At 38.0% G+C, this 24,531-nt stretch overlaps 1 protein-coding gene across 1 annotated transcript in view; it reads right to left on the minus strand.

Annotated features, from left to right (window-relative positions):
* waplb (WAPL cohesin release factor b) overlaps positions 1-24,531 on the minus strand; it is a 229,923-nt gene that overhangs the window by 186,736 nt on the left and 18,656 nt on the right. The window contains exon 2 of the mRNA XM_039769232.1: positions 9,831-10,354. Within this exon, the coding sequence (XP_039625166.1) occupies positions 9,831-10,332 (502 nt within the window). The 5' untranslated portion in view covers positions 10,333-10,354. The remainder of the gene's footprint in view (positions 1-9,830; positions 10,355-24,531) is intronic.

Here is a 24,531-nt window from a genome sequence, read left to right on the forward strand (position 1 = left end):
TTCTTTTGCCACTTCAACGACTTTTAATTTAAATCCAGCTTCATATTTTCTTCTGATTGAACACTCTATCGTAGATCAGGGATGCTCTTACGATAAAGGGGTATGACGGTGCAAAAACAGCTCAAACATTGCTTCGGAATAGTTTGGGTATTACCATGTAGTTGCGTAGGCACAATACATATTAAAAAAAGGCAGTGTGCTCCATACTTACTCTCTCAGGTAGGCATTAGCATATCATAATCGACTTATACAACCAATATTATAAAATGATGGAAATTATACGGTAAAATCAAGCTCTGATTTATCCGTGGGAGAGCTTAAATGTGAGTATATACGTTAGTTGTTTCTCAAGTGATTTTAGGTATCTTGGTCCAAAAAAACAAAAACAAAAAAAAAAATCTTTGTACCGTGGACGACAGTACATAGACAGTATAATGACTCGGAGAATGCACCACTGAAGCGTTTTGTCACAGGCTCCAAGAGTGTGTTTTTTGTCATATGAACTCCGGAATCTGTCTTGTCACACTTGCTAGGCAGACGTTTAAGCACAAGCTTCAACAGACAGAATCACATCCTCAAATGTAAATGAATGCATGCTTATGTCTTTAGTAGGGAACTCAAACGGTTCGAGTAATCATGTTGTCCACAATCCCCACTAATACGCCATGAGAGAGGCAGTTAGCTCGTATTCAGCACCATACACATCCAGAGTGCGTTTCTAATCAACCAGACTTTTCAGCATATAATACAAACTGCTTCAACGAGTTGAGACATCCTGCTGAAGCAGGTACCAAGATCTGTTTGCATTTCCCTCAGCCACGAAACAGTGGGCTGTTAGTTCTTAAACTGAGAAACTATTCGCCTCCCAATGGCAACACAGTTAGAGATGCTTCTCTGGCTCAGTAAGTCTTCATTTACAGCAAGCTGCAAAGTATGAGCCATGCAGCTTAAACTTTTAATGCCACTTTCTTCCATAACTTTGGCCATACTGTGAGTGTTGTCACGAAGTACAACATGCACATTACCACTTTGATAACATGGAATCGAACCGAAAGCTTCTGCTATGAAAGTTGCAGAATGAGAATCAGAGAACTCATTAGTATGCAACATCACTCTTATCAAAATTTCATCAATCCAGTGTGCCGTTGGACTCGACATGCTCATGGGGCTGACCACGGAGCTCCACATATCTGTAGTGAAGCTCATGCTGGTGACATTGCTTCTTAAAAACTTGTGGATAAGTGCAGCAATCACATGATATGATGCAGACAGTAAGACATCTGCAAAGTTTCGCCAGCTTGGAAGAATGTAGTGAGGTTCTAAATGATGCAGTAGATGACGAAATCCTTCATCCTCAACTAGGGAAAAAGGTTGGTCATCGAGTGCTATCATTTCCATTTTTTTTTTTTTTTTTAAGTAGTTTTACCTTTAGCTCTGGCACCGTCTTGAGGAAATGTCTAAAAGTTTTTAAGAGTTTGCTGTACTAGGCTACTGCTTGTGAGCCCAGTAGCGTCCAATTTAACTTTTGTTTTGGTAGCATTAGATGCTAAAAATTCTGTGTATAATTCGTTATGGCGGTCCTTCAGAGGAGTAATTAAATTTGTGGTACTGAAAGATTTAATTCTGCAGCTTCCTTGCATTCTCACTTTTGCACGTAGAGCAGATAGCAACTCTGTTGTCTTACTTTTTCACAGAAAAATATGACCACACGGCTGACATGCTACTTTACTAACGATATCTGCCAAATTAATAATGCACGTAGTGCTCCTGTCAGCAAAACTAGGAAACCCTGTGAATTTTTTTGTGAGCACAAGGGGCTGTGCTTGCATGCATGTTTTTCTGCAGCTTAATGTCTGTCTCACCGAACAATAAAAGGAACATTTAATTATTTGCTGAACTGACAATGTTGACAATCCCAAATTATATCAGTCAGCTGTACTGGTTAAAAAATACATCTCTAACCGGACTTCAATGTCTTCGTTTTTAACGAACATCGGCCGATAACAATACAGTTCCCTATATAGTTCCATATCGTGCATCTCTAGTAATGATCAAGACGATGCGCAACAGATAAGAGATTCTGTCTTAAAGTGCTTCCTACATTGGTTACATATTCTGAGTGATTGATGGATAATTGGATTATTAGTATATTGACAACAATTTGAGTTTACTGAGGCACAGAGCAGAGCACATCTTATTAATACATGTACTGTGTTAACAGAAAACCTTCAGTGATGATGTGGTTTTGTACATAGCGCAATACTGTAAAATGAGATCACTCATGTAAGATACTTTGTAAACTGCACAACAAAGGTTGTTTAACAAGAGTTCTTGATGGATGGATTAATGCAAAATTGATTATATTTATTTCACAAAGGAAGTCATGAAGTTTGGACAAATGAAAAATAAAAGGGACAGACTTAACATCATCCATTAAACATTATTCTGATTATACAAATATCTTCCAACAACAAATGTTACACACCAAACAAAATGATTCTCTCACCAACCAGATTTTAAAAACACATTGTTAAGTAGAAAAACCTTAAGGAGGAGTTTAAATGAAAATGAAGTCCTTGTGAAAATTTTCATTCCAATCTGTGTGTGTTGCTTTAAAATCTGGAATTAAAATTGATTTTTATTTGGATTTTATGTAATGGATTTAATATAGTGCATATTGTTAAAGTTGAATAAAAAAAGTTCTGAGTGCTTATGCATTCATCCCCTGTGCTATGAAACCCCTAACTAAGATCTGGTCTAAGAAGTCACAAAATTAGTTGATTCCGGACCACCTGTGTGCAATAGAAGTGTCACAATCTGTCACCATCATCTGTATAACCAAACTTGTACTGAAAGGCCAAGGGACTTGGCACTTTGCACCACCAGCAAGAAACCAATATGATGACAAAGGAACTCTCCAAACAGGTCAGAGATACAGTGGTCGGGAACTATAGATCAGGGTTGGGTTATTTAACTCTTTTCGGGCGGATGTCGACTTTTGTTGACAGAAGGGGTTGAGGGCGGATGTCTACTTCAGGGGTAGAGGGCGACAATTAGCTGTTAATGGCGACAAAACTCACTGTTACGTCACAGGCATTCCCTCCCTGCTTGGAGGAATGTTAGACTCATTGACTCAGTATCTAATCCTTGCGTGTATGTGAGTTACAAAATGTAAACAAAGGCAAAATGGCATCAACGTCTCAGAAGGAAGCGAAGAGAGTGCAGAAAAGAAAATACTCAGCAGATGATGTTTTGCACATTATTGTTGAGTCGGACTGATTTTTTTCAGAATCTGATTTTGTTAAGAGTGATAAGGAGATCAAGCAAGAGAGTGAGGAACTGGCATCAGCTGATCAGCTGCCAGCTGAGCGTACTCGCACAGCCGATGCACCTACGGCAAGTTTTGTGTAGGAGGAATACCCAGACATTGATCGTGGGATCCAAACTGGCTACCGAACTTCACATACCAGCAGTGGACAAGACAGATTACCAGCCGCTGGACTACTTCAGGCTGTTCTTTCATGAGGCTGCCTTTCAGCTACTGTCAGATGAGACAAACAGGTATTTTTTGAATTGCGGGCTGCGCTTGCACCGCATTCTCATTTTTCAAAGTGGAAACTCACAACAAAAGACGACATGAAGGGCTTTGTGGCATTGCAAATAGAGATGGGACTAGACTGGCAATATAATTTCAGGGAGTGCTGGTTCAAATGTGCTTTGTCCCCTGGTGGCTTTGGGCAGGTTGTGCCACGTGATAGGTACGTGCTCCTGCAAAGTTTTATTCACTTCTGTGATAACCAGAAGCAAATCCCAAGGAGGTGAGCCAAGCTATAACCCCATGTGTAAAGTTCAGACCCTGCTTGACATTGTGGAACCAAAATATAAACAATTTTACCAGTCTGGCTGTGATTTGTCTGTGGATGAATCAATGATAGAATACAAGGGACATCTTTTTTCCCCACTAGTATATGCCTGACAAGCCCACAAAGTATGGCATAAAGGATTTTGTACTGGCAGAAGCAAACACTGATTTCTGCCTGAAAGTAATTACATATACAGGAAAGTATTCCTTTCAAAGAGAGAACTGTCCCGTGACAAGTCAGGCTGTGCTGAAGCTGCTTCAGGGCTATGAACATTTGTGTCATGTTGTGTACATGGACAATTTTTACACATCACCAGAATTGTTCAAGGAGCTACAAAGCAGGGGAATTGGAGATTGTGGCAGAGTGAGGGTGAACAGGAGACACATGCCTTCACAGTTGAAGCCAGACAGGCTGAAGATGAAAACAGGCGACAATCCAGTTTTCATGCAGCTGGAAAACTTGGTGGCAATGGTATGGCACGACCTAACAACAGGTGAATTGTCTCTCTACAGTACACATTACCAATATATGCGATTAAGTTATTCGTCAAAAGGGAAACCTAGAAGATAGGAAGCTGGACAAGCCAGTTGCACTTGAGGAGAATAACTGTAAAATGGGATCATACGCTTACAGCCATAGGTCCACCAAGTGGTACCACACTGTGTACCATCGCATGTGTGAGATTGCACTTGGCTATATATTGTTCAAGCAGGCAAACAGTGACAGCATTATGACTGCAGCAGATTTCCGCAAGGAGGTGGTTGACAGCTTGCTGGCAGAGTATGTTGCAGTGCCTTTGGCAAAGCAAGGAAGGCTATCGCAGTGCCTTTGGCAAAGCAAGGAAGGCTATCACAAAGAGCAGTGCCAGACAGGCTGACTGCCACTTTCCTGCAACATATGAGGGCAAAAAATACAAACCGGACTGTGTTGTGTGCAGCAACAGACAATTGAAAAAGAGGCACCAGTGTAACACATGTTGTAAGCAGTGCAACATGGCAATGCATGCAATTGGCTGTTTTGAGCAATATACTTTGCGGGATTCTTGTTGTGTAACATGTATGTGATATGTATGTGAAATCATAGTACACAGGCTCATACAACATGCAAGACAGTAACATTTGTCAAAAATAAATATTTATTGTTGATTTGATATGTTAAACCACTGCTGTGTGTGTGTTTTTTTTTTTTTTTTTTTAAAGTTAGTTTTTGGAAAAATATTTAACCCTGGCAGAAAAGAAACAAAAACAAAATTAGCCCTAAGAGAGTTTTTTTTTAAAAAAAAAACAAAACACTTTGAATGATTATCCCACAGAGCACCATTAAATCCATTATAACAAAATTGGGAAGAATACTGAACCACTACAAACCCAGCAAGAGAAGGCCTCAGAGCAAAACTCACAATGTGTGTAATGAAGAGATGAATCAGAGATGCAACTAAGAAAGAAAGTGTAACACTGAAGAAGTTGCAAAGATTCACAGGATGGGAGTACCTGTTCATAGGATCACTTTAAGCCATAAATTCCACAAAGTGGGGCTTTACGGAAGAGTGGCTGAAAAAAAAATTTGGAATTTCCCCAACAGCATGTGGCAAACTCCCCAAAAACATGGAACAGGTGGTTCAGTCACAGGAGACTAGAACTGAACTTTTTGGCCATGTGTGATGGAAACGCATCAGTGAAGCATAGTGGTGCCAGCATCATGCTGTGGGGATGTTCACCTGCAGGGACAGGCAAACTGGACAGTATTAACACTAGAATTACCAGAGCCTACGAAAAAACTCGTAATTCCGTCCCACCTTAAATCGCTTCTTAAATCCCTTCACACCTCTCCGCCAGCGCCCTTTGTCTTCTAAATGTGCTGATAAAGAGAAGCTTGGAGCAGCCGGCTATTCCATCCCCACCAATTTAGAACGTGCACAAACTTCTCCCAGCTCATGCCTTGATTGAGTATCTGGGAGTGAAGTGGAGTTTTAGAGTGGAAATAATAGATCGTTACTTGGAACACACGCATTTCATGTCTGTTCCGTTTCTACAGTAATCTGTGTCAACACATTGTTAAAACAAAAACGTTTTTTATATTCTAGTAGTAGATGACAAAATGTAGGCATAAACTATATAATGTATGAAGCCTGAAGTCCAAATAGCAAAGAAACATTTTCACAAGAATAACACAATTGCGCTTTTATTCAAAAGTATAACTGCAGAAAAAAAAAAAAAAATGCCTTAACATGTGACATTGACAGCAGTTTATTGTAACTGCCTCCGTGGTTCAATAGAATCAGCCCGCTTGGAATCAAAGGTCCGAGTTTGATCCTGCGCCACTCTGTTTTGAGAAGTAAACTGCTCTTAGTCTTACTGTTTTAGAATAAAAGCATACATTTGATTTCAGTCTGTAACAGCCGGTGCAATTTATGATCCTTGTAAAGGTTAGCTTTTTTTTTTTTAAATTCACTTTTCATTCTCTCAGTCGCGTTCAGAATCAATCCATACAACCCCATCTGACACGGCTGTTTTCACTAAAGACGCTATAGCTCTGCAGTGTACCACGATGCATACTAACGCCAACCCCCCCCCGGGTTCTGACACACAAACGCTGGCGAAGCTGCCTCCTTAGTATCTCACAGTCACTTGCTTTTCTTTTTATTCAGTTTTATTGAGTGTTCCTGCCAGTCCCGCATGTTGCTGTATGCTGTTTCTTTTGTACTCCAGGACATGCAGAGGAAAGAATGGTAAAGACCAGTAACCGGCGCTATATGCAATCATCAGACACTCCCCATCTGCCCGTGTCGTTCAAACACAGGAACATATATTGGTGTAAAAGTATAACAAAAGTGCACTTTTATTCAAGTGCACTTTTTCCATCGCCTTTTCCTGTAAGAAGCAATGTACACACTTCTCTCTATGCTGTGGTTTCTATTACACACCTGAAAGAAAGAGACAATACATGTGAAAATATCCAGCATACAGCAACATGCGGGGACTGGCAGGAACACTCAATAAAACTGAATAAAAAGAAAATCAAGTGCGGTGAGATCTGAAGAAGGCAGCTTAGCCAGCGTCTGTGTGTCAGAACCTTTTGGGGGTGTTAGTATGCATCGTGGTACAACGCAGAGCTATAAGCGTCTGTATTCTGTTTCTTTTGTACTCCAGGGCATGCAGAGGAGAGAATGGTAAAGAGCAGTAAGTTCGCGCTATATGCAATCATCAGACACTCCCCATCTGCCCGTTGTTTTGTTATACTTTTCAATACTTTTATACTGCTCAAGCGGGCATGCTCAAAAATACCGTGTAATGCCACGAAAAGTGCACGCAGACACTTCATTTCGCAAACAAAACAAGTGCACTTTTATTCAAAACTACCTGTATAACCGAGAAAAAAAAGCAAGTTACAGTAGGCGATTGATCGACAGCTTGCATGGTGCAATGCTAAGAAGTGCTGATTTTCATTCCGTGCTATATAAAATCATCACATTCAAATATTAACAGTTCCCACACACCCAAGGACCGTCCTTCCTACATTTACGACACGTGTACTTGTTGCGTGTACACACCTCTCTGTGCTATGGTTTCTATTACACTGAATGAGCACCTGACACTGTACTTTCTTCCCTGGGGAAGGTCCGCATCAGAGAATTTCCAGTTCCTGCATAAATTCACACCGATCTGACGCTGTTCGTTTTCAAATAATATTGCATTAGTGCGATTATATTTTCACATATATTGTCTCTTTCTTTCAGGTGTGTAATAGAAACCACAGCATAGAGAGAAGTGTGTACATTGCTTCTTACAGGAAAAGGCGATGGAAAAAGTGCACTTGAATAAAAGTGCACTTTTGTTATACTTTTACACCAATATATGTTCCTGTGTTTGAGCGACACGGGCAGATGGGGAGTGTCTGATGATTGCATATAGCGCCGAAGTTACTGGTCTTTACCATTCTTTCCTCTGCATGTCCTGGAGTACAAAAGAAACAGCATACAGCAACATGCGGGGACTGGCAGGAACACTCAATAAAAATGAATAAAAGAAAAGCAAGTGGCGGTGAGATCGAAGAAGGCAGCTTCACCAGCGTTTGTGTGTCAGAACCGGTTGGTGGGTCGGGGGGTGTTTGGCGTTAGTATGCATCGTGGTACACTGCAGAGCTATAAGCGTCTTTAGTGAAAACAGCCGTGTCAGATGGGGTTGTATGGATTGATTCTGAGCGACTGAGAGAATGAAAAGTGAATAAAAAAAAGCTAACCTTTACAAGGATCATAAATTGCACCGGCTGTTACAGACTGAAATCAAATGTATGCTTTTATTCTAAAACAGTAAGACTAAGAGCAGTTTACTTCTCAAAACGGAGTGGCGCAGGATCGAACTCGTGACCTTTGATTCCCAAGCGAAGCTGATCTATTGAACCACGGAGGCAGTTACAATAAACTGCTGTCAATGTGCATGTTAAAGGCTTTTGTTTCTGCAGTTATATTTTGAATAAAAGCGCAATTGTGTTATTCTTGTGAAAATGTTTCTTTGCTATTTGGACTTCAGGCTTCATACATTATATAGTTTATGCCTACATTTTGTCATCTACTACTAGAATATAAAAAAGTTTCTGTTTTAACAATGTGTTGACACAGATTACTGTAGAAACGGAACAGACATGAAATGCGTGTGTTCCAAATAACGATCTATTATTTCCACTCTAAAACTCCACTTCACTCCCAGATACTCAATCAAGGCATGAGCTGAGAGAAGTTCGTGCATGTTCTAAATTGGTGGGGGGATGGAATAGCCGGCTGCTCCTAGCTTCTCTTTATCAGCACATTTAGAAGACAAAGGACGCTGGCGGAGAGGTGTGAAGAGATTTAAGAAGCAGTTTAAGGTGAGACGGAATTACAAGTTTTTTCGCAGGCTCTGGTAATTCTAGTGTTAAAGGACAGAAAGATGGCACTATACAGAGTACAATTCTTGGGGTAACCCTGTTTCAGTCTGCCAGAGACCTGAGACTGGGTTGAAGGTTCACGTTGCAGCAGCACAAGGCCCCTAATCATACTACACTTGAGTGGTTTAAAGGGAAATATTTAAATGTCTTGGTATGGCCTAGTCAAAGCCAAGAAATTAATCCGACTAAGAATATGTGGCATGATTTGAAGATTGCTATAAACCAACGTAACCCTTCTAATCTGAAGGAGATGAAGCACTTTTACCTTGAGGAATTGGTTAAAATTCCAGTGGCTAGATGTGCTAAGCTAATAGAATAATTCCCCAAGAAAGCTGCAGCTGTAGCAAAAGTTGGCTCAACAAAGTATTGACCAGAGGGGTGAATACCAGTGCAACACTGGTAACTTATTTTGAATTTATTTTTGTTTTATTTGTTTCACAATTAAAAAAAAAGAACCCATTTTGCTAGAAGAGCTGAAGGGAAAACTGCAGGAGTTACATGTACGCTACTGGCATCTTCATATGCAGTTGTGTTTCGTCATCAAATGTTGTTAAACTTTACCTATTATCCCAGCTAAAACCAAAACAATTTATAAACATTAACTGTTTTAAACATTTCCCCTTCTGATCCCCTCTTTCTTTCACACTCTTCACTACCAGGAAACACAGGCAGACAAGGTAAACAAGCTTAAAAAGAACACTGGATATTGTGCAGATTTTAACTAACTTCAAAATAAGCATTTGGAAATCAAAGTGCTGAACATCAGGATATTGGCTTTTGCCAACTGATTTTTATTAATTACTGAATCAAAACTTTGGTATATCGCTGAGCCCTAACAAAAAAAAAAAAAAAAAATAACATTATTCAAAAGAAACTATTTAAAAAAGAAACACAAGCAAAGGTCATATAATATATAACATTAGTCTAAAAGATCAAAATGATTTCTTTGACACCTAAACATGATGGTAAACTGACTAAATAACACAATAAAAACTAATACTGCCAATTAAGAAGCTTAACTTTATTACATAGTAGCCAACAAACCTGCAGGGGTTAAGCTGCTGTATACTCGAGTATTTCCACCTTCAGCACTTTTGTGTGTACTCCTTTCCTGCAATCCATGTACAACAGCATCAAAAGACGAGATCCTGCTGGGAAATACTGCTTCTGCAGGAATAGGTTGATTAATTACACTATTGGTTTCCAAAACTGAAGTAAAATTTTCAGACTTTAAAATTTCAGTTGCCTGCTTCACTGGGGTAGACTTTGTCTGTGAAACATTTCGAGAAGACACAGGTTTGGAATCTTCGTCACTGTCAAATCCAAATGGATCTTCTGAAGTTTCGTCTTCTTGATACTTTGGTCTTTTGGGGATCTCTGCAATTTCTGGTTTGAAATTAGGCCTTTTGGAGCCCAACTGTGCCTTGAATGTCGTTTCCCCCCACTTTGTGCTAAGTGTTGCTCGTTTGTTGGAAAGAACCTCATCAAACTTGGAGTTGCTATTTCCACCTTTTCGGCTGTAGGTTTTACCAAATCGTGATGTCATTGTGACGTTTCTTTCATATTCCCTGCAAAAATATACAGCAGAGAATTAAATATATACAAAAATACAAAACAGTAACTTTAAACATATATAGTTGCCCTTGAAAAGATAGTTAAGAAAGCCTCCAGCACTGTTACACCCGGGAAAATCCAATGAATGACTAACACAGAATATGTCGGAGAGTGTAAATGGAAAAACTGTAATGTCGGAGAGTGAAAATTTAAAAAACTAAACTGATAGTCCATTATGAAATACTGAAGGCTAAAAAAACTGAATAGAACAACATAGTGCACCTTGACAGGCAGTCCTGCTGTATCTCTAAATTAATAAAATGATAATGCAGGTATTGCAAGTTTTATTCTCAACTATTGATCCTCTTCTAAACCCAGCTCACACAATGGAATGCCTCCTAAAAAACTACTAGTGAAACTTGAGGCTTTCGCTATATTTTTTAAAAAACAAAATGAATGACATTAGAAATATTATAGTACATCCCTCAAAGTTAATGACAGAATCCCAGTATTACATTTTGATGGAGTTAAATTATTTCACCAGAACAGATCTACCCAAACTACCTCGAATACGTTCTCAACTGAAACCCTCAACCTGCTCCCTTGATCCAGATCTAACAGGCTTTTTCAAAATAGTCTCTATTGTGCTAGTTGATAGTATACTTGACATCATTAGATATGGGGTCTTCCCTGATTGTCTTAAGACTGCAGCTGTCAAACCCCTGCTCAAGAAAGATATCCTGGACTCCTCCATTTTCAACAATTTTAGGCCAATATCTAACCTTCCTTTTTTAAGTAAAATTCTTCAAAAGGCAGTCATTGCACAGCTAAATGATTACTTAAATAAACATTCTATTCTTGCCAAAATTCAGTCAGGTTTTAGAACAAATCACAGTAAAGAAACTGCACTGGTTAAAGTACAAACCGACTTGTAGTTTACTGCGGACAGTGGCCATATATAATCGCCTTCATGCCACACCACATTGATGCAGTAATTCATGCAAAATGGGCCCTGACCATGTATTCAGTGCATACATGGACATACTTTTCAGAAGGTCAACATTTCTGTATTAAAAATAATTTTTTATTGGTCTTATGTAAAATTCTAATTTTTTGAGATACTGAATTTTGGGTTTTCATTAGAGTTAATCAGCAAAATGAAAAGAAATGCTTGAAATATCTCACTCTGTGTATAATGAATCAAAATAATATACGAGTTTCACTTTTTGAATTGCATTACTGAAATAAACCGATCATTCGATGATATTCTAATTTATTGAGATGCACCTGTATTAGCTCATGCTCTCTTGCACTTGAGAGCAACATTTGATACCACTGATCAAGTATTCTTATAAATTGCTTTAGTTCAGTGTTTCCCAGCCTTGGTCCTGGGGGGCACACTGTGGCTGCAGGTTTTTGTTCCTAACAGCTTCTGTTTTTAATTGGACACCTGGGCTAATTAAGTGATGTGCTATTTCCCAAGTGCTATGTTTTGGGAACAATATAGAAATTAGAAAACTAAGTTTGGTTAAAAAAGAAATACATATATTAAACTGTAAAAAATGGGTTATGGGAATAATGTATTTTCTTTTTAACAATATTTTCATCTTGATTTTCATTCTACTTTTCTATAGGTGTTCTAATTGTTTAATTAATTCATTATTTACTAATTAGTGGGTCTGATACTAAAGTAGTTGCAACCTTAAATTAATCAGTGTTTGCCAGCGTGTCTGCTCATTTTTAAATGTCATTAATAAGATACAACGAAGGGGAAAAACTGCACAGAGAAAGGGCAAATTGAAAAAAGAGAGTTAAGAATTTAAATCTATAGCAAAAGCAGAAATATTTCTAAATGTCTTATAAATGTAAAAATCACGTTGCTGTGCTTTTCTGAATACAGAATAGAAGAAAAATAATACCTAATCAAATTAGATCAGTGTTATCAGGTGCTGTCACTAATTAAGAATATGGTTGGATCAAAAACCTTCAGTCACAGTGTGCCACCAGGATCGAGGTTGGGAAACACTGCTTTAGTCAATGGAAGGGCCCTTCAGGCATGTCCTAAATTGGTTTCAGCCTTAATTAACAAGTAGAAAATACTTTATTAGTTGTGGTGATAATTTGGAGACCCACAATGTTTTATATCTAAATCAAAGGATCTATTATTCAGAGTCCACTTCTCTTTCCGATCTATATCTCCATTAGGTCAAATTATCTCAAAGCACAAGGTGAGCTACCACAGGTATACAGAGGAAACACTGCTGTATTTATCTATAGCGCCTGATGACCCTTACATTCTTGGTTCTCTTATGTGTCTTACTTGGATTTCCAAATGGATGTGTTCCTTAGTTTAAAAGTTGGAGGTAAAGAATTATGGGGTAACTATTGACTCTGACCTAAATTTTAAATTAAATATTAATCAGATTACTAGGACTCCACTTTTTCACTTAAGGAATAAAGCTAATGTTATACCTCTTATATTTTTTCAAGAAGCTGATTACTTTGCGCTAGGGGTGTGTGGTATGACCAAAATTCTATATCACGGTATTTTTCTAAATTATCCCGGTTTCACGGTGTTCGACGGTATTTTTTTCCCCCCATGAATGAGTGGATGTGAACAAATTTTCCACTACATTTTCAAGGGGGAGGCACTAATGAAGACAAGGAATCACACTGCACGACAGATACAGTCAAAATATAGAACCTTTTTATTTTACAAATTTTACAAACAGCTTATACTATAATTGACAACATATTTTCAACCATCCAAAGAGGCATTCAGACTTAGTAAAATATCCAGAGGTGCTTCTCAAAAGTTGTATTGCACTGAACATGTCTTAGAAAAGGAATAAATAGTAAATATTTTTTGTAAACCAACTACACTTTCTGTTAATGTTAATAATCTCTGTCCACTGACACGTTAAAGTGACTTTTTAAACAACTTTACCATCATTAAACTGCAGAATATTTAAACTAATAAATAACAATAAAAGAAATAATAGTATTATTACTGATAGTTGCACTATTACTTCAAGACTTCAAGCCCAGGTGCATTACACAGTATTCACCAAATTAAAATAAAACAAGTGCAACCTGGTGATGACATCTTTACCAATTGAACCATCATTTAAGCAAACTGCATTAATATGGACCTTGCTTCAAGCTAAGCTATATACATAAATAATAAAACTGCAACTTACACTTATAATGCTATTTGTGGTATAGTCCTATGGAATCGCATTAGGGCCACGGTGAAGAAAAAAATAAATACGAACACGGAAGAAAAAAAAAAAAACTATATATTGAGAATAAAGTTGACATGTTGACTTTATTCTCGACATTTCCATTTTAATGTCGAGAATAAAGTCAACATTTCCACTTTATTCTCAGTTTATTTTATAATTAATGTAGAATGTCATAAACTAAACATCATCAATCAATGTTTAATTTACTAGATTTTCTCAAACCCCATAAGTTAATGTTGCACATTAAATGCTTTGTGTTAAGTGTCCCCCCGACCCAGTTGTTAAACTGACTTCCTCCGCACTAAGAGGAGGTGCCGGCAGCGATCACTGCACAGAATCCATTCACTTCATGATATTCCTGCTCTCTGAAAATTTAGAATGCTAAGATAAATACTTGATATGATTTTCATGATGAAATGCATTAAAGCAGGTATTAAACATGCACGGTGGTCGGAGACACGAACACAGAATCCAATGGATGTTCTTCTGAGCGGGCTTTCTTTATTACACACGTACTGTCTGTCTGACGTACCAAAACCCCAGTTCCTATCCTTCCTTTTTCCTTTCTCCACATAACCAATCACCACACGATAAACATCTTTGTGAAATTATAACTAGTTATAAACTTAGCCCACGGAGTGTTCAAAACTTTAAAAAAAAATCTTCGTTATACATGTTAAATTATGCTATCCATTCAGGGTTGTGCCCATCCCAGCAAGCATTGTGTGCAAGGCAGGAGCAAATCATGAACGAGTTGCCAGCACATTGCACGGTGAATACGAGCAAAACATATACTAGCAGGGTCAATAGAGCATAACAAAAACCACACGTCCTATATGACTTTGAAAGGTAACTGAAGCACGCCGAGTAAACCCACCAGAAAAACATGCAAATTTAAGGCAGGGTACACCCAAGACAACCTTGCATGCTTTATCTTAGCATTCTAAATGTTCAGGGAACAGGAATATCATGAAAGTAATGTATTCTGTGTGCTGTCTGCGCCTCCTCTTAGTGCAAGAGGAAGTCGGTTTAAGAAGCAGAAGCGATTAACACGAATCTGGGAACACTTAACACAAAGCATTTTTAGTTTACTATTTTTTTACTTTAATGACAAATTTTGAGAATAAAGTCAACATGTCAACTTTAATCTTGACAAACGGCGAGAATAAAGTAGAAATGTCAAGAATAAAGTCAACATGTCATTACACTATTACACAGTACCCAGGCACATTACACTGTATTGAAAACAAATAAAACAAGTACAACTTGGCTTGCAGTATTTTCCAGCAGTATAGAAATATTATTTACACATTTGAACATAATGGTCCACATCCGACCTTTTAAAACCAAAGTATATCCAGGCAATGGACTCGACTCCTTTTTTTTCCAGCAAAAGTTCTTCTGTGTCATCAAGTTCAACTTTAATGTCAGCTACAGCCTCAGTTTTGGAAAGTTCTCTGTCCATTTTCACTGCGCAATACCTACATTACCACTACCTATTTAGTGGTGTAGCAGTGAAAAAAGTTCCCCACCTGAACAGTTTTCAGCTGCGCCACTTTCCCGAATGTCGTCTAGGCAATTTAAACCAGTGTTGCGGTATAAGAAAAATCCATACCATAAAAATAAAAAATGGTTTTCGGTATGAACTGGTATACCGCCCAGCACTACTTTGCGCTTTTGTTTTCAGTCAATCAAATTACTTTAACGCACTACTTACAGGACTAAGACATCCATCAATTACAGTTAGTACAGAATGCAGCAGCAAAAATCTTGACTAGAAAAAGAAAATCTGAGCGCTTTTTACCTGTTTAAATGTTGTTACATTGGCTACCTGTGTCATATAGAATTGACTTTAAAATTCTCCTAATGGTTTACAAAGCCTTAGATCTACTACACCTTGAAATGTCTGTCTCCTTGTACTTCAAGTCATAACCTCAGATCGTCAAATGAAATTCTGATTGTAATTCCAAGAGCCAACTTGAAAAGAAGTGGTGAGTCAGCATTTTGCTGTTATGCACCTAAAATCTGAAATTTTTTACTAAACAAATTTGCCAGGCTAAAACTGCAGAAAAATTTAAAAAAATTGCTAAAAACCCATTATTTTAAAATGGCTTTTTCATAGCTACATGTTAGTTGTATCCCTAATAGTCTGTACAAGCACTAAATTATTTTTTCCTCTGGATTATGCAATTCCATACTTGTCTGTAATACTCATGCCATCTTTTCCAGTTCTTCTATGGTCGTAATCTGCGCCACCACCACCTGATCAAGGTACCATGCTGCCTCCTGCGCTTACGGATTTAATAACGGGTGTCCAAATGTCCTCATGACCATGAGGCACACCGTCAGTAAGGTACTGCCAGATCTAAACACTTGCGTGGAGACTTGTTTGCATACTAAAGTGACTATCTTTAGTTGGAAATCCCATTTTACTTATGGTGCCAAGCAGAGTTGTGTTGCGGTGCAGGAGAAGAAGCTGTCTGTTACAGTTTTGTCCAGTCTGACAGTGGTAACAAAACATCAAATCTTTGATTGCTGATAAAACAAATAGAAAAATAAACTAAAAGAACCTGATGATGAAAGGTGCCAAGAAATTTAAGGTGACCCAGGATTACAAGTTTTTCATAGGATTCAGGGACTCACACAGCAGAAGGGTTGCACGAGTTTTACATATTCTCCCTGTGTTCTGAGTATCAGTAAGCTAACTCACGCAAACACGTTATTCTAATTTGTTTTACTTACTAAATCCCAGGAAAAAACAACTCCACACGCATTAAAGAAGTTGATAGTTGGTTTGTGGCATTTCAATCTACTCTATCACTACAGAGACTTTAAACCTATGTATCAATGTAATCTCAATCAAATTAAAGTAAAACATATTGTACTAGCGCTAGGTCATGTAAGCATTAATTATGAAAGGCTCATGACTGCACTTTATTCTTCTAAATAACTTGAAAACCAATATTTAATCAGCCCAAGGATAGGAATTTGAAAACAAATTAAACATGGTAAGGTGTTTTGGTGATGGTCACTTTTTTTTTTTTTTTTTTGTTCTTTATGTTGCCTTATACAATTTCTTGTATTAGGAATTTGTTATTTTTCTCATACCTCTTGGGGTCAGAGTGCAGGGTCAGCCATTGTATAGCACCCCGGAGTAATTACAGGTTAAGGGCCTTACTCAAGGGCCCAGCAGAGTAGGATCTCTTTTGGCAGTGACAGGGATTCGAACCGGCAACATTTGGGATACCAGTACAGATCCTTAGCCTCAGAGACACCGCTCCGCCCTGGGCCAGGTGGCAAGTGTGGCCTTCAAGTCAAGATAATAGTAGCAAGAAATGGGCAGAAAGTAAATACGCCTAATAAGCATAAGGAAATATTGGTGGAAAAAGTAAACTAACAAGATGATGGAGTTGTGTTGTAGGAGTCAGATAGGATTGCAATAAAGGAGGCACTGAGATGGCTTTGTGCTTTATGCAATAAAGTCTTATTCTGATTGTTCTTCCAAATACTGAGTGTCTTTTTTTGAGGTGAAAACAAGTTTTTCTCCACAACATTGCACACTTTTTTTTTTTTTTAATCATACATGCACTAAACATCCCACAGAAACTGTGACATGCAGGTGGCTTGGCTCTTTCAAAAACGTAAAGCTTTTACTAAAAATACAATACAGTGTAATCAAATCACTAAAGGTTTATTGTTATTTGTACAATATACAATGAAACTCTTATTTGCTCTTTTCACTACACTGTTGTCTTGGTTGGTAGGTTATACAAACTAATACAGAATGTACAGGGTGTGATAAGAAAGAGTCAGAGACATCATAAAGATTTGGGGCAGCCACCCGTATAATTGAATTGGCTGCAAAAAGTAGTTTTAAATAACACGATGTGCTTAGCTCAGAGTCCAGAACATAACTGCCTGTACTGAGGCAAGATGGCAGTTTTAAAGGGCTGGAAGGGAAATGACATCATCTATGCCGGAACTGGGAGTGGTGTCCTTGTGCCCAGAAGTGACATCATCCTTGGGGACGGCAACAGGCGGGATTTCCCAGAAAAGGTCTGCAAGGGACTGAGAGAGATATTCAGTACACTCCACCACTCCCTGGCCTGGCATAGAATTACTACTGTTTATGCCCTTCAGCTGATTCCCATGTGCACGTGTATGACAAGGGAAAAAATGTGACATTTAGGAAGAATAATCATACCATTTTAGCCTGCATCTTCCAATTACCACAAAAAATGGCAGACCTGTTAAAAATGTAAATACAGAAGCAAAAGTAAGATCAGAAGCAGAATACAGCTTTTCACCAGGGACTTGCTGAGGTTGTGAAGATTGCAGTCTTACTGAAACTAACTCTGGTAAATGAGGCTTGCAAAAGCAGTATTACGGGAAAGCAAGATTGTAAAACTGATTGCACTATGGAATCAAATTCAGCACAGGTTAAGTAAATGAAGGATGTATTCTGCAGCAAATTCAAGTCTTTTGAAAAATCACTACCAATAATGTGAATTATATCTTCTTAAACAAACCAAGTGACAGGAGGAGTGGGAATGCACAGAGCCAGAATTCTGACGACATGACAATGCATCAGATTGAATTGGGTAAAATAAAGAAGCTAAAAAAAATAGCTTGGGTAATAATTGTTTTAAATATTCTTTTATGGCTCCAATTTATCATCAAGGTGACAATTCATCGTACATCATCTTAATTACCCCAAATATGGCCTGATAAAAATATCACCCCTTATTTTCAGTTTGGACAACAAAGGCTAACAACCACTTTTAAAACTTATGTCGAGTCCTCTAATGGTAACTTTTTGTGGTTTATTTTTAATTCAGGAATTTAAAAATTTGACTTAATGAAATTGTTCTCTTAAAGGCAATTTAAAAAAAATAACAGCAGTTTAATACAAATTCATTGTAAGTCTATAGGAATACAACAATTGTCCATAATATATTTATACACACTGAAACAATGAAACATTGGCAATTACAAAACTGCTTAAAACATAACTATACATGTAACACTGATATCATTATGCAACAGTTTTTAGTGTTTCTGCAGCTTAGTCACAGTAATTTACATTTTTACACTGTACTAACTAGTCATTCCTAATACCAGAAATATAACCCTAACCCTAAATATGAATTAAGTAATTAATCTGACATGTTTTTTGTTGAAATTAGAATACAAGTCTTCAAAATGGATTTTTTTTTACCTATAGCTATGCAGTTGATAAGTGTAGTAATTTTTGTTTTATTTTAATAATTGTAACGTAAGCCTGTTGTTGACTTGGTCGCAGGACCATAAATGCTGAGAAACACTGGTTTAATAAAGTCAGCATAAGTCAAATGCACTAAGAATAGGCAAATTGGAGCAGAAGCCTGCTCAGTTAGCCATATTCCATTTCTGCCTGCATAAACTTACATCTTTGCCCAGGATTCAATTTTTCACTGTGAATCTGTGCACGTTTGACTATCATGTGCTTTTAATGTCAGATTGTGAAGGTGCATGAAACCACACCTCAGACAAACAATCCTTCAACAAGTGGATTTCTACTTGTCTAGCGCATACACAGTTGGTGCATACAGGGAAGCACAATTGCACAATTCTGGAGGTAGGTTGGTCACAGATATGAGGATCTGCAAGGAAGGACCAATTATGAAATTTACGTCATATACAGGTGCTGGTCATAAAATTAGAATATTATGACAAAGTTGATTTATTTCAGCAATTCCATTCAAAAAGTGAAACTTGTATATTAGATTCATTCATTACACACAGACTGACGTATTTCAAATAGTTATAATCATTAAAAATAAAAGAAATAAACAACTAATGAAAGTCCCAAATTCATTATCTCAGAAAATTTGAATATTGTGAAAAGGTTCAATATTGAAGACACCTGGTGCCACATCTAATCAGCTAATTAACTCAAAACACCTGCAAAAGCCTTTAAATGGTCTCTCAGTCTACATTAGTTCTGTAGGCTACACAATCATAGGGAAGACTGCTGACTTGACAGTTGTCCAAGAGACGACCATTGACACCTTGCACAAGGAGGGCAAGACACAAAAGGTCATTGCTAAAGAGGCTGGCTGTTCACAGAGCTCTGTGTTCAAGCACATTAATAGAGAGCGAAGGGAAGGACAAGATGTGGTAGAAAAAAGTGTACAAGCAATAGGGATAACCGCACCCTGGAGAGGATTGTGAAACAAAACCCATTCAAAACTGTGGGGGAGATTCACAAAGAGTGAACTGCAGCTGGAGTCAGTGCTTCAAGAACCACCACGCACAGACGTATGCAAGACATGGGTTTCAGCTGTCGCATTCCTTGTGTCAAGCCACTCTTGAACAAGAGACAGCGCCAGAAGCGTCTCGCCTGGGCTAAAGACTAAGGACTGGACTGTTGCCGAGTGGTCCACAGTTATGTTCTCTGATGAAAGTAAATTTTGCATTTCATTTGGAAATCAAGGTCCCAGAGTCTGGATGAAGAGAAGAGATGCACAGAATCCACGTTGCTTGAGGGCCAGTGTAAAGTTTCCACAGTCAGTAACTGTTTGGTATGCCATGTCATCTGCTGGTGTTGGTCCATGGTCAACACAGCCATCTACCAGGAAGTTTTAGAGCACTTCATGCTTCCTGCTGCTGATGAACTTTGTGGAGATGTAGAGTTCATTTTCCAACAGGACCTGGCACCTGCACAGTGTGCCAAAGCTACCAGTACCTGGTTTAAGGACCATGGTATCCATGTTCTTGATTGGCCAGCAAACTCGCCTGACCTTAACCCCATAGAAAATCTATGGGGTATTGTTAAGAGAAAGATGCAATACGCCAGACCCAATAATTCAGAAGAGCTGAAGGCCACTATCAGAGCAACATGGGCTCTCATAACACCTGAGCAGTGCCACAGACTGATCGACTCCATGCCACGCCGCGTTGCTGCAGTAATCCAGGCCAAAGGAGCCCCAACTAAATATTGAGTGCTGTACATGCTCATACTTTTCATGTTCATACCTTTCAGTTGGCCAACATTTCTAAAAATCCTTTTTTTGCATTGGTCTTAATTGATATTCTAATTTTCTGGGATACTGAATTTGGGTCTTACATTAGTTGTCAGTTATAATCATCAAAATTAAAAGAAATAAACATATGAAATACATCAGTCTGTGTGTAATGAATGAATCGAATATACAAGTTACACTTTTTAAATGGAAGTACTGAAATAAATCAACTTTGTCATGATATTCTAATTTTATGACCAACACCTGTATACTTTAATGTAACCTTGCAAGAAAACACTGCGCGGCTTCAGCAGTTCATTGGATCGAGGAAAGTGCCAATTAAGTTAGATCACATTGCCTTTAATACTGTGTTGACTGTGTATGCATACAGTTGTGCTTGAAAGTTTGTGAACCTTTTAAAATTTTCTTAATTTCTGCATAAATATGACATAAATCAGATTTTCACTCAAGTTTTAAAAGTAGCTAAAGAGAACCCAGTTAAACAAAAAGAGACAAAAATATTATACTTGGGTTATTTATTGAGGAAAATGATCTAATCTATACTAATAAAAGGCAAAGCCCTCACTCACTCACTCACTCATCACTAATTCTCCAACTTCCCGTGTAGGTAGAAGGCTGAAATTTGGCAGGCTCATTCCTTACAGCTTACTTACAAAAGTTGGGCAGGTTTCATTTCGAAATTCTACGCCTAATGGTCATAACTGGAAGGTATTTTTCTCCATTAACTGTAATGGAGTTGAGCTGGAAGGGCGGAGTTTCGTGTGACATCATCACGCCTCCCACGTAATCACGTGAACTGATTGTCAACGCAGTGCGTAGAAAACCAGGAAGACCTGCAAAAAGCGCTTAAGAAAACATGCATTATATAATTGAGAGGCAGCGAAAAACAATAAGAAGCGAGCGAGTGACATATACTACCATATTCATGAGTGTTGCTGCCTCGGAAAGAAAGCAAGGTGTAAACCTAAACTTTAAACTAAGTTCATAGACAGGCTACCGCTGGCGTTTCACATGCCCACAGGTAATGCGGGATACAAGTTTAATGAGAGGACGCAGGATATAAGCAAGAGTTTTGATCACTTTATAACTAAGTTAAAATTGTAGGTGAAGGGGTGTGCTTATGCAAATTCCGAGACTGTGTTTGTGGGGGATTGACAGTTAAAGGCGGGTGGGGGAGTCACGTCATCATCTCCCCTCCCATTCATCTAATTTCGGTCTGAGCTGAGCTCCGCGGCTAATGCCGTCTTCCGAAGCAACTTTGTCAGACTGCCACCAAATACTCACAGAAAAATCCACAAGTTAATACACACGCTGTCTCTATAGAGTTTCTCCACACTGAATCCTCCAGGCACTACTTACAAAAGGTCACATTGACAATCGTGTTACGTTATTTTTAAAATCTTTCCTTTTCTTAGCACAAGCACAGCTGAGAAGCTTGATGCATGTGCTCCATAAGCGTTAAAAATAATGCATTTAATCACACTTTGCATTACAAGCAAAGGGAGCTTTTGTCAATGCATGATTTCCTGGTACTGTACACGATTACATTGATCAGCGCATCCCGATTCATTTTACCCTCGCACCACCTTAGTTTGAGAAGAAGTCTGAAAAAATATGAGGTTAACACAGAAAAACATCACCAATTCAAGCTTTATGAATAATCGATTCGCCATCAATAATTGTTTTGGTAAAGCCATCCTCCTTCCATTTTATAATTTTTCCGCCAATAGCCATGATTAAATGAACGGTAAATAAAGTAAGAGCAAAGCGAGGGTGACTTATTTAGGCAGGCATATATATGACAGCAACACTCATGACAATGTCAATCATGTTACGTTATTATTAAAATGTTTCCTTTTCTTTTCATTACTTCTTTAACACACTACTTCTCGCTGCGAGACGCGGGATTTTGCTATATATATAATATATGAATGACCTCCAAAGAGCGCTGAGACTTTTGATATCATGAGCGTGTCTGCAAAACTGTGGTCTCCTGCCCAGCAAAGTCGAGCAGCCAGCGCGCATAGCTGTGCCGGCCTTTGAGACGCTGACTGCGCTTCTGCTTTAAGTCAAAGTGAGCACTTTTAATTTTTTCATCCTCCCCTGCGCTATAGCCCAGACAAGTGCAAACACGGACCCCTTTTCTACACCACGGCAAAATAATATTAAGGATTCACACTTTCTTTTGCACGTATACGATTATGAGGTCCTCACCTCGGATTATGAAAACACGCACACGAGTGGAGGACTGACAGTGCCATCACAGCCGATTAATGGCGGGGACGTCTCACCAGTCTACACAAGGCGATCATAACGTCAGCGAACACATCTCTCTATACTATATAAAAGAAAAAGGCAACTTTCCTTTCTTTACACCTTTTTCCTTTTATCCCAAACCAAAGCCTTTCTCTCTTAACACTGCAGAGGACACAAAACTAATTTTCTTTAAATGCCGGTAAGGCACATTACCACAGGCACAAATTTGAACGTTCACATAGAAAATGTAATTTCTATACCACAGCCGTCGTGTAGCGCCTTTCAAAAGGGATCAACTACCGAGAGATGATCCATATACATTTTAGCTGCTGTTAGTTACTTACCTGTTGTGTTACACAGTCTTTAAAATGTAGTTTACCTGAAACCACTCCAGTAGTGCTCAATGTACCTGTACTTCTTAAAAGCGTTAATGTTTTACTGTTTAATAACTTATAGACTATATTTTATTATTTTTCCCTTGCACTCAGTGACCAAAGCTATACACCTAGATAGGTATGTATGTATATATATATATATATATATATATATATATATATATATATATATATATATATATATATATATATATATATATATATATATATATATATATATATATATATATATATATATATATATATATATGACAGCAACAATCCAAGCTGTGAATAAACACTAAAAAGGAGGCATGTCAGACGTTGTGGTACATTTTCTGATGCAGCTAGACGAAAAAAACTTTGTGACGCTGCCTCCAAATACACAAAACAATTACTTTGACAATCATGTTACATTATTTTTAAAATGTTTCCTTTTTCTTTTCATAACTTCTTTAACACATGACATCGCATGGCGCGGGTATTTTGCTATATATATATATATATCACAGCGACACTCATAACAGTGACAAAACAATTACATTGACAATCATGTTACGTTATTTTCAAAATGTTTCCTTTTCTTTCTCTTTCCTTCTTTAACACACTACTTCTCCGCTGCCAAGCGCGGGTATATATATATATATATATATATATATATATATATATATATATATATATATATATATATATATATATATATCATCATGTGAAAACATTAGGACACCCTTTGAAAGCATGTGGTTTTGTAACATTTTTAATAAATGGTTATTTCATCTCCGTTTCAACAATACAGAGAGATTAAAGTAATCCAACTAAACAAAGAAAACTGAAGAAAAGTCTTTTCAAGATCTTCTGTAAATGTCATTCTACAAAAATGCCTATTCTAACTGAGGAAAAGATAGGACACCCTCACATGTATTCCCTCTTAAATTGGCTCAGATCTCACACAGGTATATCACACCAGGTGCACATAATTAGTAGATCGTTACTCTGCATGTTGAATGAGGCTTGCCCTATTTAAACCTCAGACATTTAGTTTGGTGTGCTCCTGACTGTTGAAGTGAGAGTGAGCACCATGGTGAGAACAAAAGAGCTGTCAGAGGACTTCAGAAAAGATTGTAGCAGCCTATGAGTCTGGGAAGGGATTTAAAAGATCTCAAAGATTTTGAAATCAGCCATTCCACTGTCCGGAAGATAGTCTACAAGTGGAGGGCTTTCAAAACAACTGCCAACATGCCCAGGACTGGTCGCCCCAGCAAGTTCACCCCAAGAGCAGACCGCAAGATGC

The sequence above is a fragment of the Polypterus senegalus genome, chromosome 1 (assembly GCF_016835505.1).
Source record: "Polypterus senegalus isolate Bchr_013 chromosome 1, ASM1683550v1, whole genome shotgun sequence".
In the NCBI taxonomy this organism is placed as follows: Eukaryota; Metazoa; Chordata; class Cladistia; order Polypteriformes; family Polypteridae; genus Polypterus; species Polypterus senegalus.